Source organism: Anabrus simplex, chromosome 1, assembly GCF_040414725.1.
Source record: "Anabrus simplex isolate iqAnaSimp1 chromosome 1, ASM4041472v1, whole genome shotgun sequence".
Lineage (NCBI taxonomy): Eukaryota > Metazoa > Arthropoda > Insecta > Orthoptera > Tettigoniidae > Anabrus > Anabrus simplex.
The window spans coordinates 1,165,826,303-1,165,854,296 of NC_090265.1; the positions used below are offsets into that span (position 1 = coordinate 1,165,826,303).

General features: G+C 39.3%; 1 protein-coding gene across 1 annotated transcript in view; it reads left to right on the forward strand.

The window, feature by feature from the left end:
• Positions 1–2,081: 2,081 nt before the first annotated feature.
• The window catches only part of LOC136877155 (uncharacterized), a 120,918-nt gene continuing 95,005 nt past the window's right edge, over positions 2,082–27,994 (forward strand). The window contains exons 1-2 of the mRNA XM_067150968.2: positions 2,082–2,469; positions 13,315–13,789. Coding sequence (XP_067007069.2) covers positions 2,342–2,469; positions 13,315–13,789 — 603 coding nt within the window. The 5' untranslated portion in view covers positions 2,082–2,341. The remainder of the gene's footprint in view (positions 2,470–13,314; positions 13,790–27,994) is intronic.

A 27,994-nucleotide genomic window follows, 5' to 3' on the forward strand; every position in this document is an offset into this window, starting at 1 on the left:
ATAGGCCTACCTGCTCTGCTGTTTCGCTGGGAACGGTGCTGGTGGTTGAACACGAAGCTTTATCGCCATGCCTATTTGCAATGGACAGAGACGGAACAGCATCTGTCCGCAAGATTTTTCTCTGCGGTAATCCCAGTAGTTCATTTCTCAAATCTCGTTCATAATCCTTTTGACGAAAATGTATGGAACATACTCTGGCATTATCAGGATTAAATTTGTCACTTCGCTTACAGCGCAACATCCACACTCGCCTAATCTCCTCACGTTTTGGAAATCTGTGGTACAAGACACCAGATGTTTTCGATCCCCAATTAGTACATTGTGCCATAGCACAATTAATTTTATATTTAGAAACGTTATTCATCTTTAACACAACAATCAACACAACACGGAAAATGTTACAAGACTGCGTGCAGCAAAATAGATATATACTGAAAGCAAGTTCCTTATCGTTCACCGCAACAGCTGCCGACAGGTGACCTCCACGTGACGTCAGCATGAGGCGATGCTACGCTGGAAGCAAAGCGCGGGAGTCGGGAATGAGCCTAAGGATCCCCTAGAACTTCACTTGTAAATCAGGTAATTGTAATGCAAACAATTTTGTTAAAATATAACTGAACTTGTGTTATTCCTAGTCTTCAGTGAGAATTACCAGACTGTATGTCGTCCACCCCCCCATATTTTTATTTATGATTCCATCTACGTTTTCTAGGAGGAATTAATATCTCGATTTACGACGTTCCTCTCCCTGTGGGTGGGGGCGGTAGAATAACACCTACGGTATCCCCTGCCTGTCGTAAGAGGTGACTAAAAGGGGGCCCAGGGTCTCTGAACTTTGGAGCGTGGGTTGGCGACCACGGGGCCCTTAGCTGAGTCCTGGCATTGTTTTCACTTACTTGTGCCAGGCTTCTCACTTTCATCTATCCTATTCGACCTTCCTTGATCAATTCTTGTTCTTTTCCGACCCCGACGATATTAGGTTTGCGAGGGCTAGGGAGTCTTTCATTTTCACGCCTTTCGTGGCCCTTGTCTTCCTTTGGCCGATATCTTCATTTTTTTGCTATTTTGCTTTACGTCGCACCGACACAGATAGGTCTTATGGCGACGATGGGACGGGAAAGGCCTAGGAATGGGAAGGAAGCGACCGTAGCCTTAATTAAGGTACAGCCCCAGCATTTGCCTGGTGTGAAAATGAGAAACCTTGGAAAACCATCTTCAGGGCTGCCGACAGTGGGATTCGAACCCACTATCTCCCGGATGCGAGCTCACAGCTGCGCGCTCCTAACTGCACGGCCAACTCGCCCGGTCTTCATTTTTCGAAGTGTCGGATCCCTTCCCTTTTTTCCTCTGGTTAGTGTTATGTAGAGGATAGTTGCCTAGTTGTACTTCCCCTTAAAACAATAATCACCACCACCACCACCATCACCACCACTTATGGCATTCCAAATTATACAGAACACTGACTTATCAGCGAGTTCTTTAATTTTTGCAAATATGACCTTTTGTATGATGTAATGACTATTAATGTTTTATTTAGTTTACATCACATAAATGTCCCCATTTATAAACATATTCTTTTTAACTTTCCAATATTAAGAATTCCATTGCTTGGCAAAATGCAATTAATGAATTGAAAATTAGAGGTTCACTAAACGTTAGTGCTATAACTGAAACGCTACTTTGTATATACCTATACATATTCTTAGTCAGACTAATGATAAACCTTACACGCAATCCTTGGGTCTGTACTCCGCAAAAAATTGTATAGACTGTCTTTCCCATATTTCCCATTTTTGTCTAAAACCAGCCTGACGAGACTATTTAGCTCAGTCTCAGTGTACACAATTAAAAGTGCATGGTTTGCGCTTATAGTAATTTGCTAATTAACAGAACAAAGAACAATTTAATTTCCTATCCGGTAAGCAGTGCCATAGAAATTTGGCTTATTTTTTTACTTTTTCTAGTTATGATTTGGCTTTTTCAAGCTTATATTGGATGATAGTCTATTACGAGAATTGTGTTGGCGACACTGTTAACATGTCAATAGTTGAGCGCGGATGCCCGTTTCGAACTGTAAAATTTGAGTGGGAAGGTTTTAAAGCAGGTGCTGTGTTATTGTTATTGAATTCAATGTGAAGCTGAACTTACCCCACTCCCAGGCTGAGTTATACGATAATGATAATCTGTAGTGTATTTCCGTTAAATTGGTGATGTTTAACTTATATGCGCGTTAAGAGAGAAATTTATCAAGTTTTATGAGGTCGGTGCTGTCAGTTTGTCAGGCTATCTTGACAAAACGTTTGAACTTATTACTGTCTTTTCGTGAACTACATCCAGAGAAATGATTTTCTATTCAGCTGTGCTATGCCTCTTGTATTTTATTAGTGTAACCTATGCCAAGGATTTATTGCATGACATGGTTGATCCATCTGGCTGGAACTATGATCGGGAGACAAAAAGTTTTAAAAGGTGTGTATCATATTGGAGTGTTGGTTATACTTTCATGAAATCTTGAAGAACTAAACGGGTAATATATAAAATAATCCAGTATGCAGTGTGTTCATAACCTTAGACACATTTGCACGACATGCATGGGTATTTTATTGTTCGTGCCTTTTTTAGGGACTTGGGTCATTGTGGTAATCATCTCTTGTGTTATTTCTCAGTGTGTTGGAGTGCGTGGGGTAAAACTCCTGTTTATGTAGAGATATTTTTCCTAAGAATAAGCTGTGATGATGCTAGGTAATGCATGTCAATAAGACGATTTTGGTTATTTCTTAGCCTGTTCTCAACATACAGGCTTTCTGAGCAAAGTGTGGCATAAGAGACTGGATTTTATTTAGGTGTGTGTGTGCATTAATTTATTATTAATTAATTAATCATGTATAACAATTTTTAGCATTGTGTGTGTGTGTGTGTGTGTGTGTGTGTGTGTGTGTGAGAGAGAGTGAGTTTAACCATTGATCTAGGCCTATAGTTCCGTTTTAATGAGTTTCGACTTGACAGTTACCCGGAAGTCAGCCGGTGGTGCCAAATTGCTACGAATACAAACAGCTGATTTACGATATACAACATGAACAGAAATGTAAATACTGGAATATAAGTCCATAATCAGTTATACTTTGTAGCAACATACATGATTCACATAAGATCAATAATACACAATACATTTAGGTTAAGGCTAAAAGATAAAAATATGTCAATGCTCGAACAGATAAAATGTGAGAAAATTAAATTTCTACTCACCATGTAGAAGATCTCGCGTTGCTGTTAGATTCAGTTTCCCGTAACGAAGGAAAAAATCCTACAAAACGAATATACCACTTTCTCAGTCACTATCGGCATTGTCATCGTCCTTTTAATATATTGTCCTCAATACGGTTCTATTATGAGATTAATTACATGTAATTGTCATCGTCTGTTGAAGTTTCACACTTGCTTGACCCTAAAGAGATAATAAGGTCTTCAACATAATCGTCTGAACTACTGTATGCCCGTTCTTTCTGGCTATCCACCACACAAACTGGGTACTGGGGCTTGTTTTGTTTCAAAAGATGCATAAGATCCCCCTTCCCCATGTCATCGCGAACCAAAATATTGTGCTCCTTCAACCACTTAACTCATTTTTTTAGCCACCATTGTTAGTGCTTTGTCAAGAATGGCTCCCTAACATTACAAGGTCCTGGCTCCTTAGCGGAGTACCGCGTCCGAAGGGTTTTCTTCTCTTGGGAGCTTCATCCCTAGACGTAGGCGTCGACATGACAGAACACCAAATTCACACACGGGCCTAAAATTAACCTACTATATAATTAACGAATGAAATGTATAACTGCTATATAAAATAGATCACCTGTTACACAGTATTCACTACAATATAATGCGCTATACTATTAAAAATACTAAGCAATACATTTATAAACTCTACACTACGAAATATAAACGAACAACAACCTAGCACAAAGAACTGAGCACAATACAACACACAGCTGATAGCACGTGGTTACAGTAAACAACAGATCGACAACACTGCTAACTGGAACTGGAGTCTAACGCGCTCTATCGGAGTGATCGGCTGCCTATGATTGGCTGTTGATTAATTCACTTACCCTCTGCCAAAAGGCAGCGCTCAAACGTCAAGTCGAAACTCGTAATAACTGAACTATAGACAGATTGTGGCAGGTGACAGTCAAGCGCATGTTGGCACCCATCTTCTAGAATTGTGCTGTTTGTAATACAGAGAGACAGAAATAGTTCTTATGTGCAGTTTCAGTTCATTGAGGGTGGAATTGAGAAAGTAGGTTGTCTTGGTCATTTTATGAGATACAACCCTGGAGTTGAGATAGGGAAACAGTTTACTAAGAATGACCCACAGTAGTAAAGTAATTGAACCAACTTCTCTTCTCAGTGCCTGGCTGAGTAGCTCAGACAGTACCGGTAGCTGTTATTCAGGATTAATGCGTCTGGAAATGTCTAGATTTATATTTTGCTCATTTTCAGGAAAGCAAGATGCCTAGGACCCATAGTTGAAAACCAGGTTTTCCAACCTACTGCAATTACAGTCCAACAGCTCTCCAAGAAGCCATTGAGAAGGTGAAGGCCAGAGAAATCACCATGAGGGAGGCATCGAGGCGATACAAGATACCATTCGGCACAATAAATAACAAAGTTCACGGGCACCACTCAGGGTCAGTTGGAGGTCAGCCTGCATTATCATCCGAGGAGGAGAAAGAAATCATCCATTCCATCATAACATGTGCAGACTGGGGGTACCCAATGACTCTTTTTTGATTTAAGACTGTTAACAAAATCATACCTTGACAGTATTGGAAGACGTGTGACTATGTTTCGAAAGAACCTTCCAGGAATTGACTGGGCATACAGCATGCTAAACCGCCTCAAAACTAATATCTGCCAGCGACTAGCAGCCAATATTTCAAGAGCTAGAGCCGAAGTATCTCCAGAAGTCATTAAGAATTACTTCAAGAATCTGTATGAAACACTTGATGGTGTGCCCCCCACTAATCTCTTTAATTATGAGAGAAATGTGACTGACGACCCTTCTCCTTTACCGCCGTGGTGTGAAGTACCCTGAAAAAGTTATGAATCACACCAAGTCCTCCACCACAATTATGGTTTGTGGTTCGTCTTCAGGTGTACTTCTTCCACCATACGTTGTCTACAAAAGTCAGGAGTTATGGGACCAGTGGACCAAAGATGGTCCTAAAGGATACCCCTGTTGTGAAGACAAATGTTGTTCAAGAGGATCACGGTACAATCGTACTTCGTATGGTTGGATGGAAGCTTCTTGTTTTACTGACTGGTTTATCAGTGTGCTTCTACCTCATGCAAAATGGTTGGAAGGACGTAAAGTAGTTATCGGTGACAACCTAGCTTCACATTTTACAAGTGAAGTGTTGAGACTGTGTGAAGAGAACAACATTGCTTTTGTATGCTTGCCACCTTATTCCACTCACCTCTGCCAACCCTTAGATGTGGCATTTTTTTGTCCATTCAAAGCTGTATGGAGGTCTGTCTTAACAGAATGGAAAATGAGGCATCAGAAACAGTCTGCCTTGCAGAAGGACACTTTTCCACAACTCCTGCAACAAGCTTTGTACAAAATGGACTCTAGTTTATCAAAGAGGAATGCATTAGGAATTGAATGTGGCAGAGTCAATCACAATTTAGTGAGCAGATTTGAAGCCACAGGAATTTTTCCATTGAACCCATCAAGAGTACTAGACAAATTACCTTGTGGAGAACAAGGTTACCCAAGTGTGGAAGGGGTTTTGGTATCCTTCCTGCAAGAGAGGAGATTTGGAACTAATGAGACTCCCCAACGCCCGAAGAAGAGGAGTCGCCTGAATGTAGAGCCTGGAAAGAGCGTTGCTGCAACTCCATCTAGTTCTGACGAAAGTGATGATAATATGATCCCAGAAAATGAAGATAGTAATGACGATGAAGAAGTAACCTCCAGTCCTGAACACCACACACCCAAAACTTATGTGGCACCGTGTGTTGAGAATTTACATGTTGGCAGTTTTGTGTTGGTCAAATTTCTATCTGGGAAACGTAAGGCTGTATACTTTGGTTATGTATGTGTTCAGGATATTCTTCATGACGGGTACAAAATCATGGGCCTAAAATCAGTGAATGCCGATAAAATTGGTTTTCAGCCAAGAGAAAATTATACGTCTGTCGTTAATAAATCAGACATAATTGCTGTACTCCCGGACCTTCACATCATTCAGGGTGGTGACAGATTGCGGCACAAGTTTGACTTTTGTGTTGATGTTAAGGAAATGTAACATGACTTACAGTACTGGTAGGTACTGAAAGAGTAAAATCCATTGTGCTACCGTGCTAAGTCATTGTGCTAATTTCATACATTCTATTTGTGAATATGCGTGTGCTTTTTAAAAAATCTATATTGTCAGTGAACATTGTCTCCCCAAGATACATTTTGCTTTATAAATAGAAAACTACTTGGCAGAATTAAAAAATTTAGGTGACTGATCATGATGATCAAAATCACCCCAACATAACAAGTAGCTTTGATAACAGTATTATATTTTTTATTTGGTACATTTAATAATCACCAAGTGACTTTTATACTGTGAAGTGTGTAGAATCGATTCTTCTATTGAAATAAAATATTTTGGAGGTTCTAAAGAATTGCAGTAAAAGTTATGAACACTTTCTTACTTTTTCTTGATCAAAGTCACCCCATTTCACAGTAACTAGAGTGCTGGCCTTCTGACCTCGAGCTGGTGGGTTTGAGCAAATACAGAATATGTCAGCAAAGCTGTCATTGAATATATAGGTCGGTGTGGTAATAAAGAAACCTCACTTCCCCAGTGTTCTCAAATTTTACAGACTACCTAGTTGATGGTATGTGGTGGTGTTCAAAACTTCAGCCTCGTGTCAGTAGATTTACTGTCTTTGGGACAAAATTGGCATGTGGGTGTCTTTGAAAGCTGTCCAAGTGATTATTGTGATTATTATTATTATTATTATTATTATCTCTTCTCAGTTGTCTTCATTAGTCAAACTGCACTTCATTTTAACACTGATAACTTGTCAAGATTTAAATCCACGATGGCTGAGTCAGAAATTCAGGCCAGTGGGCAGAAAACCACTACATTCGTCCAGAGGCCACAGCTATGGCACGTATATAATATATATATGTATATAGGCCCTATAAGAAAACATAGGAGTCCAATAATACTGCCTTGTGGACCCCTTCCCCCCACCCTCCACCTTAATTATTACAGTACCAGATAATGTTTCACCTCCTCTAATTCACAGAGATCTGTTTTCTAGAAATGTAACCTTTTCAGAGTTTTCTTGACAGGATTGATGCATAGGTTAATTTGTTTTTTACAGTTAGTATACCGTAACCTATTTGCCTTAGATGATAAGCACACAGTGGCCAAGCTGGACGTATAAATCAATTATTTTAACCATTTTGGGAACCAAACTTTCGAGTATTATCCTGACAGTTAATTTAGTACCTTTGTTATTGAATAGACTTGGCACAGTTGGTAAGTTGTGATTTATTCATTCCCAAGGTGGGAAGTTTCGTCTCGTCAGTGGTTTTTAAGTGCTAAAACCTTACGTTGTTGACTTCCAACATGTTAAAGAACCTTTGTGGAACTAATTTCCAATTCTTTGGTGTTTTAAGCTATGCCATTATTAGAATAAAATGTAATCAAATAGCATCATCATCACCATGCTGTAATGAAGTGTAACATAATATGGTTCAAATCCCAACCAATACATATGGGAGTTTTGAAATGGAAAGTCGTAATTATGTAAATTTGGAGATATCATGGTTATGATCCTGATACTAACAGTTATATAAAACAATAAACATTTTCGTAACCTTATATCTGCCACAAAAATTATGAAAACACAGTGCACTATGAGTGATCTGCTTACTTTTTGCGTTCTTCATTTTATACTATATATATATCATATTGTGTCATAAGTCTAAAGGTGACGTCTTAAATTTCAATTTTAATTTATTCTAACATATTGGTTTATGTTTGCTTCAGTCCTGCTGTAAAATTGAATGCTGAAGCAGTTCACTTCACCTTCTTCATAGGACGCTGGCCCCCCCATGTAGGTTGGTGAACCAAGCGAGTTCGCTGTGCAGTTAGGATCGCGTAGCTGTGTGCTTGCATTCGGGAGATGGTGAGTTCCAATCCTGCCAGCGGGAGTCTTGAAGATGGTTTTCCGTGGTTTCCCCATTTTCACACCCGGCAAATAGCTACACTACCAGGGCTGTAACTTACCTTAATTAACACCACAGCCGCTACCTTCCCAATCCCAGCCCTTTCCCATCCTTGCATCGTCGAAAACCTTCAATATGTTAGTGCGATGTTAAATTACTAGCAAAAAAAAAAAAAAGATTGACGATCCTGTTGATTATGATTACTCGCGAAACCAGTTATAGAAAGATTTCAGTAGTTTGTCCATACCAGTGGTGCAAGTATTTAAGACAGGAATTTTTCTATCTCCCCACAGATCATCGTCCTTTAGTTGGAGAAGTTCTTATCATTCACCTGAGCTTTTGCTCCATTTTTCTTATTTAACAAGTTGAGGACTTCTTCATTGGTCTTCCTTTCTGCCCAGGATATTCAAAACATTCCTCTGGACATTTCAAAACCTTCAATCCACCTCTCCAGCAAAGGGCTGAGATTCCTGCCAGTGAAACCATACAGAAGGTTAGGGAAAGCATAGGATCACAACATCCAAACTCTGAGCTGGAGGTTGAGTTCTTTACTGGTGAGTAAGACCCTCATACTGTTGATCAGATGTTTGGCTTGCCCGATCCTGGACATGATTTTATTCTTGGGATCGCAATGCTCATTCAGTATAGTCCCAAGGAATTTTAAAGGACGACACTTACTGAGTAATTGTGTTGTTGCTGTGCAGGGAAGCCTGCATTGGTGTTTTCAAAAACACAGTCAGTTTGGTCTTACCATTATTCGTGAATAGACCAAATACTGCATTCATTCATACAATGTTATTAATAATATAATTTGAAATTTTGCAAGGCTACTTGCTAACAACTGTATCAGCAGCAAAGCAGATGTTATTAATGACATTGCCATTGATCCTGATGCCGAGGTTAACATCCTTAACAGCTTCTCTGAACACAACCTAGAGTGGATATTAATAAGGAGAGGAAACTGGACACAGCCCTGCTGCGTGCCTCTCTGTATAGATATGTCGTGAGTTGTTGCTCCTTCTGTTTTGACCTGTGCTGTTTGTTTCCAGTAAATATGAGTTATGATAGCATAGATAACCAGCATCATCATCAGTAGTTTTTAAATGTAATCTTTTTTATAGTTGATAAAGCATGTGTGTATATGTCAATATTCATATCCAGGCATTTCTGAGTCAAGACATTCAAGGAGAAAATAGCCTCGAGTTCCCAGTCCGTTTCTAAAACCAAACTGAACGTAACCCATTTGGCGTTCAGATTTTGCATAGATATCCTTAAGACATAGAGTTATGTGGTAATCATCACAATGTGAAGTATTAGCATTTTTTAGGTAGGAGGAACAAGGCCAGAAGGTTATACTTACAGGACCTGCCTGGATAGTATGGGTTTTTGGTGGGGAGAATCTAAAATTAGTGATAGTTTTATCCCATTGACTTTTCTTTTCTCTCTCCACTCTCCTCTGCCGCCTTCAGTCCATCTGTCTCCTCTTATCCTACCTTACATTTACATCATATATATTTGCAATTTACACAAATTTAACTTGCGTGTTAGTAACTCCTGGCGACGGGTTGATTTGAACCACGTACGTCACTATTTGGCTAACATGTCACTTGACAGGTAAAGATTTAAAAGTCGTATATATAGGCTATACGGATACATAGTACATTACCCTTGAGACAGATGGCATTGCAAAATAATTTGCATTTACCGCAAACTATATCACTGTCATATGTGACTAAAATGCTATCACCGAGCTCGATAGCTGCAGTCGCTTAAGTGCGGTCAGTATCCAGTATTCGGGAGATAGTAGGTTCGAACCCCACTGTCGGCAGCCCTGAAGATGGTTTTCCGTGGTTTCCCATTTTCACACCAGGCAAATGCTGGGGCTGTACCTTAATTAAGGCCACGGCCGCTTCCTTCCCACTCCCAGCCCTTCCCTGTCCCATCGTCGCCATAAGACCTATCTGTGTCGGCGCGACGTAAAGCAACTAACAAAAAAAAAAAATGCTATCAACATAACTTTGAGAAACATGTAACCCAAATCACTAATTTCGCGTTATCACGACACATTCCTCAGATAAAAAAAAGAAGACCTTGTAGCTTATCCACCTTCATTTGAGCCATGTAGTTATATATATTCAATAAAATTTGCAGATTCACAGTGGAGGGCAAATTCCATTTTTTGAAATAGAAATATTCCAGAATGTAGATGGTGAGGTTGGGCATTCTGCCTGTCACCGTTCACGAGATCATGAGTCGCTGTTTAACATTCTCTCTCTCTCTCTCTCTGTGTGTGTGTGTGTGTGTGTGTGTGTGTCGGGTTACTATGCTGGTCGAAAACAGTACAGTAATAGTAAAAAAAAACAAGTTGACTGACTACTAGGGCCTATAGTTGACTGAATATTTCTTTTAATTTAAAGAACATTGAGTACCATAAATTAATATCCTTTTTTACTGATTTCTGTAAACTATCTACGTACTATGCATGTATGTAGGGTGTTGGTTCGCCAGTTCCTGGCATATTTACCGGATTAAACATTGAGAGACCAATAATTGGTTCCATTTTTATGTTTATCACATTCAATCATAGTCACCAACAGTGGTTCCAGTGACAACAGTCTGTCAGTTAGAAATTCTGTCACACCAAACCTAACCTAATCCTGTGACTATCAGTTGTTTTCGGTGGATCACAACCTAACCTGTCGCTATCAGTGGTTTTTGGTGGATCACAACCTAACCTGTCACTATCAGTGGTTTTTGGTGGATCTGAACCTAACCTGTCATTGTCAGTGGTTTTAGGTGGATTACAATGGTCTTGTTGCATACTGTCGCTGGGGATGCTAGAGGTCTACTGGCCGCTTCGCGGCCCTATCCTGGTAGCTTACACCCCCAGACCCCCTTTGTTTGTCCCCAGCCCAATGGTCTTATCACTGAGCCAGATGTATTTCATATTCTGTCATTTTCATTTCACGAGCCTTTTCATGGTCCTATGTCGTGTTAGCCATGATGTGAACCTCTCTTTTACAAACCAGTTATTGAAGTTTTACCCAATCTAGTGGTCACTTGATTTGCTACTCTTGATCTATATTATATGTGTATGTTGTGTCAAACAGCCAAAAGATAGCAGGTCATCAATCTCCTTACAAATTATTCACCATTACTGTAAATCTCAACCTTCAAATGCCGTCACCCATGACATCGCACAGACGCATGGCTCACAGCCGCGGAGCAATTGCAGGCGGATCCTGGACTTATACCCAAGTCTGATGCCAGCAGCCATGGTAATTCTAGCTCCAGTAGCGTATATTAAAATTGTTGCAGTTAAAAAGCTCATAGTTGGGTTTGTGTCCCCAATTGTCATTTCATTGCTCGTCGGGTGTCTAACTGGCATGGTTCAAGGGATGTCCTGCCAGCGGTGGCAAGTTGAAAATGTGCGGCTGCCGTGGTTAACCCACGTGCGGTTCCTGCGTGCCGTAGGTGGACCCCAATGAAAACCTACTGCGGTGCTCTTCATCGAGTGTCGAGGTGGACCAGCACATTTACTTTGGACAAATTGGAGTGCTTAAAGCAGGCTGGCTGCTCCTGAATACTGTGTGCATGGAATAATAAAATAGGTCCTCGGTTCTGTTTTGATGGTTTTTGGGACCTTAGGTAATGATTACCAGGGACAGGCGGGGACATTCGTATCACAGTGTTAGAGATGAAATTCGTGGATCATTGCAAGACGGACGGAAGTAAAAGCAGTTGCCAAGTATGTTTTCATTAATGAACAAGAGAGGTTCGAAGGCGATCAGATTCTGCCCTAGTTCTAGGTCTAAACCAGTCATGTGGTGGTGGTGATTATTGTTTTAAGAGGAAGTGCAACTGGGCAACCATCCTCTATATAACACTAATCAGAGGGAAATATGGAAGGGAACTGACACTTCGAAAAATGAAGATATCGGCCAAAGGAAGACAAGGGCCACAAAGGGCATAAAATGAAAGACTCCCTAGGCCACTGTACGTAATACCGTCAGGGTTGGAAAAGAACAAGAGTTGACCAAGAGAGGTCAGATAGGATAGATGAAAGTGAGGAGTCTGGCACAAGTAAGTGGAAGCAATGCCAGAACTCAGCTAAGAGCCCTGTGGTCGCCAACCCACGCTCCAATATTCAGAGCACCTGGAGCCCCCTTTAGTCGCCTCTTACGACAGGCAGGGGATTCCATGGGTGTTATTCTACCGCCCCCACCCACAGGGGGGGGGGGGTCTAAACCATTTAGATAAAATTCTCCCAGTCTTACATAGGCCTACTGCATTGTATAGTGCAGTTAGCAGGTCTTTAGTCCAAGTATTAAACGAAGCGTTCTGACAGCCAGCGCAGGGAGGGTCCATTTTCTGCCTGCTTGGCTGTACAGAAGGGATTAGGAGTATGGTTGCCTTGGAAACGTGGGCAGATCCACTGCGGTCTTCAATGAGACATGCTTGTTGCCTGCCTGGAGTTGCTTGGAGTTCCCAGACTTTTCACTTTTCAGTTAGATCTTGTTGCATGCTGCAGAATACAGCAGTCTGAACAAACATGAGAGCAAGAAAGAGAAAATAATGTAGGAATGTGGCAACACTGTACAACGGCACTACAGTTTAATAGTTTTTGCATGTATGCTGTTTGGACCCACAGCTTTACCTTTCTTCTGGAGCTTGATTGCATACAGTACTTTCTCCTTTATTATGTCAGGACTTGCTCTGTTGCATTTATCAGTACAAAGTACAGGGTGATTCATCTGGCCTCTCATCTTTAGATAGATTCTTAACACTCCTTCCAGCACTTCACAGCTTTTCTTCAGGTCCCACCAAGATAATGCTATTGGCATCCCTCAATATAGTGGTATACGGCTGCAAGTTCCTTGATTCACAACATTTTTTTCAAGTCTGATGAGGCATGTTTTTCTCATTACCCTCATCATTTGAAGGTTGGGATTTACAGTAACGGTGAATAATTTGAAAGGAGATTGATGACCTGGTATCTTCTATTTACTTTTATTATCAGCTTCCTTATAAATTACTAGAAACATGTCCTAACGGTATTTTTTTCTGTTCCTAAACAGTGCAAGCAATGGGAAACCTGTAGCTGATCCGTGTAAACAACTTATTGAACAGCTTATTGAAAAATGCCCAAATGAAGTACAGAGGTACTGTAAGGTGACAGTGGAACCAGAACAGCCAATCATGGAACCACCAAAGCCTGTGAATAAGATTGAAAATTTACTGTGTCTTACTCAAGTTTCGGCATGTGATGGTAATGAAATGAGATTCATGAAAAGATTTATCCATCTCCTGTTGCAAAGTGCCCATCTGTCAAGCTTTAGTCTAGCTAATGGAGGTCCGTCTAGTGGGCTGGTTGACATTAGAGTTACGGAAGAAGATTTGAAGATTCTAGAAAGATTTGGTCATCCTGAGGAAGACATTTCATTGCGACAGTTAGATACTGTCATGAGTAGAGTAGTCCACTCTGGTCTGCACATGTCCAAGGATTACTTCACATGGATGGATAACATATTCTTTTTTCTCAGCTTGAGAGAGGTAAATATGTCTTAATTTTTTTATTGCATGTTTTTATTCTGTCATCATTATTATTTAAAATTAGAGACTATACTTCAACTGTACTAACCAGCTTTAAGAGTGGTCTTCAAAAAGGTAATGGAATATTTGAGGAAGTGAATATTCAGAAGAGCTCTGGGGGCTCACATTACCCTGAATTATAAAAAAAACATATAACACAGAAATATGAACTAGTCAGATGGTAACATGTCAGCCATGAATAAATGTATTTTACTTGTTTAACGTCGCACTAACACATCAAAGGTCTTTGGTGATGGAAGGATAGGAAAGGGCTATGATTGGGAAGGTAGTGGCCATGGCCTTAATTAAGGTACAGCCCCAGCATTTGTATAGTGTGAAAATGGGAAGCCACAGAAAACCATCTTCGGGGCTGCCGATGGTGGGATTCAAACCCACTATCTCCCGAATGCAAGCTCACAGCTGCATAACCCTAATCACATGGCCAACTTACTCTAATAAATGTTTCAAGTACAAATAAGGTTAAACTATACAGTACATACCTGTATTAGGTATGTGCTAACATTACCAAATTTAAAAGAAACTTCTTTGGTTCTCGACCCATGGGTTGATTTGCAGCAGTCTTTTTCATTCATCTCTTCTTTCGGCCTTTGTTTTCAGTTCCATGTTTGCTTCCATGTTTGCACATTTCATATCTGACATGATTTGGCTCTGTATTCCAGGCATGGCCTTCATCGCCAGTTTTGTTCTTTTATGCAGCCCTCTGCTACTGTAAACATTGTGTTATGGTGCAGTAGATGGCCTACCAGTTGGTCTCGTCTGATCTGAATCTTACACGTGATCTGAATCTGATGCCAAAGACATCTCGATTCTCCTACTCTAGTAAACACCACATCATTTGTTACTCTGTCCATCCAGATGATTTTTAGCATTCTCTGGTAGCACCAGGTTTTGAAAGCTTCAAATCTCCTCCTCTCTGCTGCCCCCACTGTCCACATTTCAGCCATACAAGGCAACACTCCAAACCTATGCCTTCATCAGTCTCATCCTTAGTTTGAAATTGAGGTTATTAGACATGGACTTTTCAGTGAGTTGGAACTGTTTTTGGTTTGCATTATGTGGCTAATTATCTCTTGTCTGTTTTGACTGTCTCTTGTTATTCTACTCCTCAAGTAAGCAAATTCTGTCTTCTCCTCCTAAAACCACAAACCTACTATGCTGGCATAGCAGGGGGAGAGGTGATACTCCCACATGGCATGTCCCAGGTGGCGGATAGGGGGCGGTCCAAACCGGCGTGCCGGTGGACTTGAGGGAAATAAAATACCTCTCGCGGACCAAACACACAACCCCCTGTGGGTAGGGGACGCAGACGAAGAATATACCCACGGTATCCCCTGCCTGTCGTAAGAGGCAACTAAAAGGGGCGCCCAAGGGATGATTGTATTAGAACCATGAAACTACTTGTGATTAGTACCACCACGAGGGGGAACACCATGGGTCGCTTTTACTTGCACGTAGTACCTTAGTTTCAAATAGGTTTGTGATTAGTAGCACGCAGGAGCACCGTGCGGTCAGCCCCCCACTTAGAGTGCACTGTCGGCTTTTACAGTACCTGTGGTTAGTACCACTATATGAGCGACACCATGGTTCTGGCTTGCCTATGATTAGTACCCACTATATGAGGAACACCACGGGATAGTACGAGTCCCTGTGGTTATTACACTTATGTGATGAACACCATAGGTTTGCGTTGCCTGTAAATGGTGCTGCAATGTGCAAAACACCATAGGTCTGTACTACATGTGCGAATTTCATTACCTGTGAGTAGTACCATAATGTGTGGAATACTGCGAGTCTACACTACTTTTGATTAGTACTGCACCATGACTAATACCATGGTTCTACTTTCCTAGCAATAAGTACCATTATGAGGGGCCGATGACTTGGATTTTGGACCCCTTTAGACTGCAAGCATCATCGATTCAGTAATGTGCTTTAATTTTCAAAAGGTAGGCCTACTATCAATAAATGTGTAAAACATTATTTTTTATTCAAAATTAGCTGAATATTCTCATAAAGATATCATATCCATGATAAAAATATACTATAAATGTAAAATCTAGGTCATGTTTTGAAATTTAAGTTTTTCGAAAAATAATAAATTCCAATGCTTTTAAATGAATAAAATATGACTCTAATGCAATTCCAGTCACATGTTCTCTATTCACCTGTGTGCTATGGAAAAAAAAGAACAGGGATTTACCTCCAAAAATGTAATTAAGAGAATATTTTTCCTTTGTGTGTACATTTTCATTAAAATTGTCTTGGCATTCTTAGCGCAACCACTAGATTACAGCCTGGCATCAAAAGGGTCTAGACTACACAGTCAACACACCTCTCGGTTTATCTCCATATTAGGACAGTCTTTCATTTTTCAATATGTTTTTCTGCATAACAATATGCAACATGAATAAAATTGAAAGCTTCTGGCGTTAGTTGATACCAAGAATTTTAATCTTCTTACAAAATACAATTTTGGCTGGCAGCATGACGAATAATCATTGACAAGGAAATGGAAGTATGTTAGCACTCATTTCTACAGCGCGGTGGAAAGTCAATCGCTCAAAGTCCCAGAACGGAACAAGATATGTGACGCTCTCCAGGAAACCATACCTTAAGTCTCAAAGTCTCATTTTTAGTTGATTTTGATAGTAGGTAAATTTGCGACCATTTTTGTGCAAACCAGAAGTCTCTAGCTTAAACCTGATTGCTTCGTGTAACGTTGAAGTTGTAAGACAGAATTTATTGAATTTTGAGAAAATCTATTGGAAAATGGGGTGTAGTACTCTGAAAATATATTAATGATTTAAGAAACTCTGGCTTTTTCACTGGATAAAGGAATATCAGCTTTGCATATTAAAACAATTTTCATAAATGTATCTAGGAGTGTCATTCTCCAGAAATTAAACATGTCCAAAATTTGAAAAAAGTGAAATAGAAAGGTTTAGTCTTGAGACACTCACATGCGCAGACATTAATAATAATAGTAATAATGTTGGATATTTAAGAAGATTGTTCTGAAACTACACACAGTCAGTATCCAATTACGGATTTACATTACTAATCTATCTTGTATCCTGTAGTAACAAAACTGAAATATTCCTTATTTTTCTGGAATGTTCTTAATTACGTATGTCTTTTTTTTTAGCACGCACAGTCCATCTCACTACTTCGCCCAGGTTCAGCTGCATTTATGTCACTCGGCTGTGTACACTACAAATCCCTTGTTTCTACTGTGCAGTACTTTTGAATGTTGTCGTACAGATATTTCGTCCTTTCTGCAGTCATGCCGTTTACTTCCAATTTCTTGGGTAGGCTCTGAGGGAGATTATCTGCCTCACAGATCTTCACAATTACAGTAAAATACCAGTATAACAAAATTTTGGGGACCTCTCAAATTAATTTGTTATACTGAAATAAGTCAATTCTTAAGAACTCACCCAGTATTATATCCCTTAGTTATTGTTGTTTTTAGGGGCGGAACTGCGAGGTCATCTGCCCTGTTATATCCGTTGCATTATCTATATAACTTCAAAGTACACCATTATGAGTAGGGCCCGGATGTTTATGCAGTAATAGGTTAGAATGCAAACTTTCTGAAGCGAGTAACAAGTAGAGTCTACCTGCACGACGGTAATGTTGTGAGGATTGCATAAACATTAGAGAGTTCTAATGGGCCAAACCCCTAATGTTTATGCAAACCTCACAACATTACCGTCGTGCAGATAGACTCTACTTGTTACTCGCTTCAGTAAGTTTGCATTCTAACTTATTACTGCATAAACATCCGGGCCCTAATTATGAGTTACAGTATTGGCAGATGTTTTCAGAAAATCTATTTTTACATTGTATCAGCAAGTCTACACGTTGTTCCAGAACCTCATTTTTTTTAAAAGTATGGGATTTTCTTCTGAACAGATCCAGACACAAAAGCTCGTTCCAAATAGACACCAACCTCTGCACATGAATTTAAAACAGATTCTGGCACATCACTTTCTGACACAAGAAAATCTTGTAGGCTACCATGTTCGTTGCCTGCTGAAGAGTCAAGCTCTGTCGATCACAATCATTTGGGGGGTTGTCTTCCTCTTCCTCCTCATCACATGGATCTCTGTCATTCATAATGTCCTCCACAATTTCCTCATTGGTGATTTCTTTGTGGACTATTACATCACTATCTACATTGATGTAGTCGGTAAGACTTACCGTAGACGGAACATCCAACGTTGTACACAAACGCTTCCAATTCTCCTCGGTTTCCACATCATCCAACACTTCCCTTTCTGCGACATCTTCTGTAAAAACCACTCCAGCTTTTTTAAAGCAGTTTGTGATGTCTGCATTCAGAGATTTCCATGCAGCATTAAACATCTGCATTGCTCCCAAAATGTTGATGTTAATGTGTCTATTCGTGGCAACGTTGCATAGCATTTGATGGACCACACGAGCTTGGTAATGCCGCTATACTGCATTAATTATACCCTGATCCAGCGGCTGCAGAATTGAAGTTGTATTTGGAGGCAAAAATAAAACTTTTACATGCTCAAAATGGCAAGGCACACAATTATGAGAAGAGCAATTGTCCAGTAATAGAAGAATTCTCCTCTTTTCGGCCTTCATCCAATGTTCCAAGTCCAACAACCACTCTTTGAATAGCACAGATGTCATCCATGCCTTAGAGTTGCGCCTGTAATCACAGGGCAGATGTTGCACCCCCTTGAAGCACCTTGGCTTCCCAAACTTCCCAATAATGAGTGGCTTCAGTTTGTCTGTCCCTGTGGAATTAGTGCACAAAAGAGCCATGATACGTTCTTTTGAACGTTTGCCCCCAAAACTCTTATTTCCGTTGAAATCATGGGCTTTGTTTGGCATTAGTTTATAAAATAACGCAGTTTCGTCTGCCAGCGAATATTCCTTCAAGGCATCCGTTAGAGTCTCCAATCGCCATGACGATGCAACTTCCTTTGGGGCATTGTTAGCTTCACCATTTATAATTTTGTGGGATAAGCCATATCTCTCTCGGAACCTATGAAGCCAGCCAGCACTACCCATAAACTCAGGTGACCCAAGCGCACGTGCAAAAGATCGCGCACGTGCACATAACAGTGGGCCATTAATTAAATGTTTTTACTCTGCATTTCCACAAACCCCGTATAGACAGCTTGGTCCACCTCCTTGTAGTTGGCTCTCCTGATCTTCTTACACTGTAGACCTAGGGCATCAGCATCAGCGTTTTCCTCTATCTTACTTTTCTGTTTAAAAAAACTAGAAAGTGTTGACGGGCTAATGCCATACTTCTTCGCTACTTCTCCTTTATTTCCGCCTTTGTCTACTTCCGCAAGTATTTTACGTTTTTCACTCAACGAAAACTGCTGTCGCTTCTGCTTATCCTTTTGCGATGATATAAACTTATTTATTTAACGAAATGCACACGAACTTTGCAAGTTTAATGATATAACCTTTATTGCTTTGCGAATTAAATACGAAGAAGAAACATGCAATGCATGTGATGAAACCGTCGCGCTCTTTGGTGTATTACAAACATCGCGATCCTACTCAGCCAATAGTGTGATGTCTTACATTGATTGATAGGCGAAGCCTATTGGTTACATAAAGCATAGCGTTTATTAGTGGATTGCAAACTTGGCGCTCCTACTCAGCTAATAGAGTGATGTCTTACATTGGATGACGGGCGGAGCATATTGGTTCACCGAAGCCATTGTCTTCTCGATCGCGTACGGTGCATATATGGAAAGGGGCGATCATGTAGTCTGAATAACGAAATAATGTAACAGGAAAAATTTTAATCGTAGAACAGGATGAATTTTAGTTTTAATTTGAGAAAATATAGTCAAATTGGTAAAGAAAATAGCTCAGTTTTAATTCATTAAACTGAAACTGTGAAATTCGTTAAAATGAAATATTTTATCACACAACAAATAGGGAAAAAGGAAGGGACCAAAAAAAAATTTCGGTATTCTGAAAATTTAGTGATACTGGTGTTCGTTACAGAGGAATTCTACTGTACAGTGGACTGTCCAATATTTGTGACACATGACTCTGGGCATATCCTTTTTCACAAAAAAATGTCAGAAAGATATGATCGGAGGAACTTTTTCATACCATGAGCAGTGAACATATGTTACCAGTCATACATATATACTAACAGCTCACCAGTTTCTTTGCCAATGATGATAGCTTTGTTAAGTTTTGATTGAGGAGTGCTATCTTCAACGACTGTGACAATATCTGTCAAAGAAGCAGTATGTGTCGTGCGATACTTCCTTTTCATGAGACACCAGGCGAGTTAGCCGTGTGGTTAGGAGCGCGCAGCTGTGAGCATGCATCCGGGAGATAGTGGGTTCGAACCCTTCGAACCCCACTGTCAGCAGCCCTGAAGATGGTTTTCCATAGTTTCCCATTTTCACACCAGGCAAATGCTGGAGCTGTACCTCAGTTAAGGCCACGGCCGCTTCCTTCCCATTCCTAGGCCTTTCCTGTCTCATCGTTGCCATAAGACCTTTCTGTGTCAGTGTGACGTACAGCAACTAGCAAAAAAAATATATATATATATATATATATATAAAAAATCATGAGACCAAAATCCCAGTCACAAGAAAATTTCATACTTCACACTGACAGAAGAAAAATCCTTATTTCTTCATGTAAGCCTGACATAACTCTCCACATGATAATTATGGTAATGATAATAATAATGATAATATTATTTTTACTTTGTGCGACACAGTCGTCAGCATAAAGAAACAAATCATAGCACTATGACCATGCTTTAATCACATAGTTCAAGGATCAGACTAACGGATGGCATTCAAATCTAAAAATTAATATTTCTCGCCCTTCTTGCTTTTTTCTTCATTATAAATTGCTTTTGTAAACCTGAGATAACTCTCCACATGATAATATTATTTTTACTTTGTGTGATGCAGTCGTCAGCATAAAGTAAGAAATCAAACAGTTACAGTGTTGTAAAGGTGGAATTATAAATTCAAATTTTCACAAGTTTTCCTTCATAGCGTAAAATTTTGTCATGCGGGTTGAGGTATAGTTTCCTGGAGAGCGTGAGATATGAAAGTGCAATGTCATACCTAGTGCTTCACAGGGATGATAATGCTGTCCTGGTGCATAAACAAAATACACAGCTAGAGACAAGCTCAGTGTGTCGAAGAGCATCTCAAAGAAGGGATGGTATGAGGTCGAATTTATATCCGTTGGAGAGAGGAGGGGAAAGAGGAGAGATAAAAACATACACACTTGAGGCAGCCGGAACTTGCTAGAAGTTTAGAGAACATCCAGAGTGTTGCAGCAGATGACGTCATGTGAAGTTAGCATACCCATGCAGCTAGCAGTAGAATCAGGAGCTGGAAAGTTCAGATGGACGGTACCGCACACAAAATTTTACGTAAGAAAGAGTTTTTTGACGAAATTTGGCAGAGATAAAGGTGAGTTCATTACAGTCTCTTACAATATCAACAGTTGATTGTAGGAGACAGGGAGCAGCCTTGTCTTGTGCCTTTCTCTTCTTTCTCCCTACTGCCATTTCTGATTATGGCTCTTCGTTTTTATCCTCACCCTCCTTTCCCCTTATTCAGCTCCTGCTGGGTTGGGGTATTTATGGCACTTCACCTTCCTCTCTCTGTCCACCATTCTTTTTCCATCATTTTGTCCCAATCCAGGTTTCTTCTTCTAACCTTTTTTGAGGCAAGTTCAGAAGTACTATATATATAGGGTATTATTAAGGTGGCGTCACCACTCCCAGAGGCATTTTATACTTACTGCCAGGTGTAATTTTAGGCCGTTCCTCAAGAGTAGAGACAGCTTTTGCTGAAGTACAGACGTTGCTGACAGGAGAAAGTTCTTCCGTTGCATCTGCTGTTGGGACCGGTATGACATACGTTGTCCGTACTCACAGAAGAACTTTGTTCACTGTCCCATGCCGATACCCAGTGATCTCTCCCATGCTGCACCAGAGACATGACGTCCACTCATAGGTGGTGGTGGTGGTAATTTTTGTTTTAAGGGGAAGTACAACTAGGAAGGTAATCATCCTCTCTGAACAAATGAAGTGGAAAATAAAATTAAAAAAAAAAAATATTTGTTCAAGAAAGGAATTTTAAAATAAATTACAAACTAAAACAAAAAATATTGTAGTAAGCCAAAAAGGACACAAACAAATCAAGATATATATATATATAGGCCTACATATGGTACAGTGGGACTTCAACAAGTCACTTCATTGTACCGTATGTATATATCTTGTTTGACGTAATGTTGGCAACAGCATAGATATTTGAATGGGACTCCAACAAGTTAACTTCATTGTACCATAGGTATATATCTAGTTTGACGTAATGTTGGCAACAGCATAGATATTTGAATGGGACTCCAATAAGTCAAAGTCCTATAATTGTACCATATGTATATATCTTAACAATAGTATTATATTAGAATAAGGCATTCATGTTTAATTAGTTTTTAGTAATGTTTTATTATGTACAATCGCTATTAAGCAGGTTCACCAACAGCTGATGATGACCTATTTACAGGTCAAATCCGGTACTGTTTTAATGTAAATAATTCTAAACATTTTGTAAAATAAAGTATTGATTAGGTGGAAAACTCATCCTTCATACTTGTGTGCTTAAATTTTCAATACGGACAATGAAGCTGATAGATTATAGCGAATGGGGAATGCCGGTGAAATTCCAGCAGGGTATTTGAACGGCACTGGTAGAGCTTTGAGAGAGCAAATATATCCAACGGGCGTATTCCTCAGGGGCACTGTATGATCTAAGTCCATACCAAATCAGTTCATGAGGAACCTGGACAAAGGCTTTTTCCAGACCCAGGAAGGCAAAGTGGAGTGGATTTTTGTTCTTTTCTTGGTGTCTTTCCATAAGCAACCAGCTGCATAAATGGAATCAATTGTTTCACATTCTTTCACAAATCCACACTGGTTTGGAGTGATATTGACAATACTCTGTAGTGCTGATCTTTGATGCGTTCAAGGAGTTTCATGGCATAACATAGTAGATGAATAGGCCAATGGTTTGCACAGTCATTGACATCACCCTTGCTCTTCCAAATAGGCACAGTAATGCTTGTTGACCGGGATGATGGTAGCACTACTTCTATGATAAACTGGTTGAACACGGTTGCAATAAACTGAGCACCTTGTTGTCCAAGCATTTTCCATGCTTCAGCTGGAATATCATCAGGTCCAGTGACCTGTGCAAAGTTTCATTTTCTGCATGACGACCTGAATTTTGCCAGGTGGTAAGTGGGACAGGTCCTGAGATTGGTATTGCACTGTGTATTGTAATAGTGATGATAATATAAGCCACAAGAAAATTTCCAATTCTATCATATGCAACAAAACTGAAACTCAAACCCAGTGAGTAAACAGAAAATTAAGGAGATAATTCTATTGAAAAGTAACAAAGCATTAAGAGAAGTGTAAGTCACCACAGATCTGTGGAAAAATGCAAGAAAAATCTCGATACAAAACTGAAAGAATTTTTTGATGAAATCTGGCAAACTGAAAAAATACTCGTAGCAGCTGATTGGAAGACAGCTATCATACATCCATTATTAAAAAAAAAAGAAAAAGGAACCGAAGCAGACCCCAACAACTATCGAGGAATTTCATTACTTTGAGTAACCTACAAAATTCTCTCCATAGCCCTCTTGAACCGCGCAGAACCTCAACTCGATCCAGAAATTGGAGAGTACCAAGTTGAATTCAGAAAAGACTAATCATGTGTAGAACAATTTATCAGTCTGAAAAACTCTGTGAACATTTCTGCAATACATCAAACCTAGGTGCTCGACCGAGTGGTTCAGACTGTTGAGGTTCTGGCTTTCTGACCCCAACTTCGCAGGTTTGATTTTGGCTCAGTCTGGCGGTATTCGAAGGTGCTCAAATCCGTCAGCCATGTGTTGGTAGATTTACTAGCATGCATAAGAACTCCTGAGTGACCAAATTCTGGCTCGTCGGTGTCTCCAAAAATCGCGGGACGTAAAAAATAACATTATTCAAACAAAAATTTTGTTATCACATTTGTAGATTTCAAAACGGCGTATGACAGTATGGACCGAGAATCCTTTGTTGAAGTACTAGCAGAATTTGGACTAGATCAGAAGACAATAAACATAATTGAAGAATCGGTCATGGAGACCAAATCAAAGGTAAAATTTATGGGAAAACTGAGCTCAGAGTTTCAAATAAAGACAGGAGTGCATCAAGGGGATGGTCTATCCCTGTTGCTTTTCAGTCGTACGCTTGAAAAGTTGTAAGATAATGGAGAAAACCAGGTGGACCAACATATAAACTAGGACCAAAACTAGAAGACATAGAAATAGACTGCTTAGCATTTGCAGATGAGATGGCGCTAATTGCCCAAGGCAACCCCATTGCACAGAAGCAACTTGAACTATCACATGAACAGCAGCAAAAATCAGATTACAAATTTCATTTGGAAAAAGAAATTTCACAGATTTCAAAACTGCACGACATGAACTCCAGATTGGGCTGATTCCAGAGAATAGTCCACCCAAGTAGGAAAAAGTAAAGTTTAAATTAAAACTCAACAGTTTGTTTTTAAGGTAGATAAAACATGACATTTTATTAATTTTATGATATGTATTAATTTATTGATGTCTTTCAGTTTTTAATTTTTTTTGCATAATTGGACCTTTACGTAGAGGCTAAATTCATTTGATAGTTTTAGGAATTCCTGTTTATTATGATGAATAGTTATGAAAGTAATTATAGTAGGCCTAAATATTAATTCTAATGTCTTTCTCTTTGCAGCAAAGTAGTTATTTAGGTTATTAATAGTTTATATAAGGTGTAATATAGCGATGAATTCATTGCTGCACGCGACAAAAAAGGTATAAAAGTTTCTGTAGACAAGTGCATGGCTCAATTTGAATAAAACTTAGTATGCAAAGCCAGTATTGCACACCCTTTCAAGTTGCTATATCATTCATTTGAAATTTCAAATGGATTCATATGAAACTGGCAGTAAAATACGTCACGTGTTTATGGCGTTCTTGCGAGCAGGCGACCGGGAAGTTCCTTGCTGTCGCAACTTGCTGCTGACAGAATTCAGTTTCTGCGTCACACTCACTTGTAAAGGACATATTTTAGAATAGCAATCGGTGTTCACACTGAGGTGATATTTAATAATGCTTCTTACTCACAAGGAACGTTGTAAACGGTATCGCGAGAAGAAAGATGACACCTGCCCAGTTACGCGTACACCGCCAAGAGGTACGAGAATCGGTGGAGAAACACAGAGGTCAGAAGAAACTTCAGGGCTTATCAACAGCTACTTTCTGTTCTACAAGTCCAACAAAACCATCAACATCGATTGCAGAGCTGAGTACGCCAACGTCTGGTTATAAATGCAAATAAACAGTGGGGAAAGCTGTATAGCGTTTGGAGCACATTTCACCAGCGAGTCCACGGAAGAAACGGCAAGCTTTTTCTGTGCTGAGTGTAAAATTTGGTGTAAGCTCATCTACTCCGGCAAGCGCAGGAAGTTTTCACTTCCAAATCCAGAAGTTCTTAAATTTCTCAATCCGGATGATATCAGTTGGCCATCTCCTCGAGCAAGAGATTTTGTCTTCATAAAGGACAGTTCTGGACAAAAATCCTAAAAAACAAATAAGTCATGTGCATCACAATGCAAGACACATACAAAGTTTTTAAACAAGAATACCCGCATCACGCAATCGGTCGCTCTTCTTTTTGTGAACCTCGACCAAAATACATTTCTGTGCAGTACCACGAACACATGATATTCATTATGTGGAGCCATTCAAAAATATATAGTTCAGGAAAGAAAATATTATTATTCTGAAACTGCTACCACACACTCTCTACATCCAGACTACAAGATCGAAGCAGATAACAAAAATTCACCCCCGTGATATGGCTTTTGAAGTGGGTGACTTCGTACTTGGAAAATACAATGGAAAGAAACATTCAAAATATGTTTGTTCCATAACTGAAAGTAATGGTGATATTTATTTTGTAACTACTTTTTGTAAGTTCAGCGATGAAGCAGAACTGTTTTGTGACCCACCAATGAAAGGCGAGTGCTTTTTAAATGTAGGCCTAAGTGAAATCGAAAGAAAATTGCCCCTGACTTGTTTTACTCATTGGAAATGGTATATTGATGAGTCTATACCAGAAACAGAATGAACAAAAATTTTTTTCATTTTGTTGTGCTTTTTTCTGACCAAGCTTTCATTCAAACTGTAAGCTACTTAAGCGTTGAATATTCAGTTGTTTTTAAATATTTTAGTTCATTTTACATTCACTGTTATTAGTGCTAAATAAATGTGTGACAATTCATAAAAACATTGTACTTTATAAAGTAGACTACATGCCAGTACCAGTATCTGTAGTTATATACATTATTATTATTAGGGGGAGAAATGAAGCGTGTAGTTTTATATGACCGATAATCTTGGTATCATAAACCATGGGACCTCATTTTTTACGCAAAATCCGAACCAGCGGACGCAACTTTCACCTTGAGAATCACACGTGAATTAATCGGGACTCGAACTCAGTCCGTCTTGATGGTTCCAAGCAGCTTAACCGCTGCGCCATTGCACTCCTTCTTTATTATTACTTACTGTGATATTAAATACAGTATACATTTTATCATTCAGTGATCGTATTTGATTTATTAGCCCCTCCTGCCATGTTGCCATAGCATTGATTCGCGTGTGTAATCCCACGACGCTGTCAAGTAAACACACGACGATCGCCTTTAACTATATTACGCAGACATTACACAACTTACACATACAGTTTTTTTGCAAAATGTACCTTTGTCCGACTTGTAAACAATATCTTGACATTATCAATAAAAGTTGCCACAATTTGTAAGAATTTAGAAAAAAACCATTGTAAAGTCAAAAGTCCATTCCATGTAAACACCGATCGCTACGTTTAAAATCGCATACATTACGTTTACAACAATGAAATTTGTTTCAATTGTTAAGTATCATCTAGATGTTGTTATGCATAAATCTCAATTTGTTTAGATGGTAAGTTTCATATATATGTTAAGGGTTAAAAAGAAATGTACAAATGTAAACACATGACGCCTGGAATTGGCCATTGGCAACAATAAGATCTCTCGAGTGAAAGAATTTAAATATTTAGGTGAAGGGATTACAGCAAATTATAACAAAAAGAAAGCTATCAAATCAGGACTTCAGATAGCGGAGAGTGCTTTTCAGCAAATACAGTAGAGACAATACGCGACACTTACAAATTTAGCCTTGTTAAAATGGGAGACAATTCGACGGTGGCGCTCCTAGTGACTTGACCTGAAAAGTCGCGCTAAATTCAAATATCAATGGAAATGCATATACAAAAATGGATAGATAAATTACGTCTAGAAAGAAAGTATTATTGAGATATTAACTTTGAAGTTGCTAAAGCAATTCTGGATAAATGAATGAAGAATTATTTAAAATATTATTATTTAAAGACTGAAACTAGACATATAAACAAGATGTGAAATGGACTGCTGTGAAATGGCTTGATCTTTCATTTATGCATTACTTTTTTTTGGTTTAACATTCCTGCCTGAACTTTTACGGTTAGATATGTCTTTTTTCTCATTTTAAAAACATTGTATCATCACATTAAGACACTTGTCAATAAAAATATCAGCACATTCCTTACACACATGATGCCATGAATTAACATTTAAAAGCTGGAAAATTTTCCTCTTAACATGAAGCCTACTAACAGAAAGAAAATCTATAAAATCGAGGCTTTAATCTGAGAAGAGGGATAAAAGAAAGAAAAGTATGAAAATGTTGTCGATAGTGATGCCTTGAGGAATATTTACGTACAATTAGAGTACTGGCTGTATAGTCGAGGATTTTTAAAATCGCTGGCCTGGAAATGATCTGAACAGATCTTGTAATTCTTATATAAGCGTAATGTCCCTTCTTTCTTGTACACCTTATCCAAATCACTTCTGTGACATTTCAAAATCCACAGATCACACCTACAAGAACACATCGGTATTGAAGATCAACTACTGCACTATACAATAAAATATGCGTATTATATTTTAAGCCAGTTAAAATATG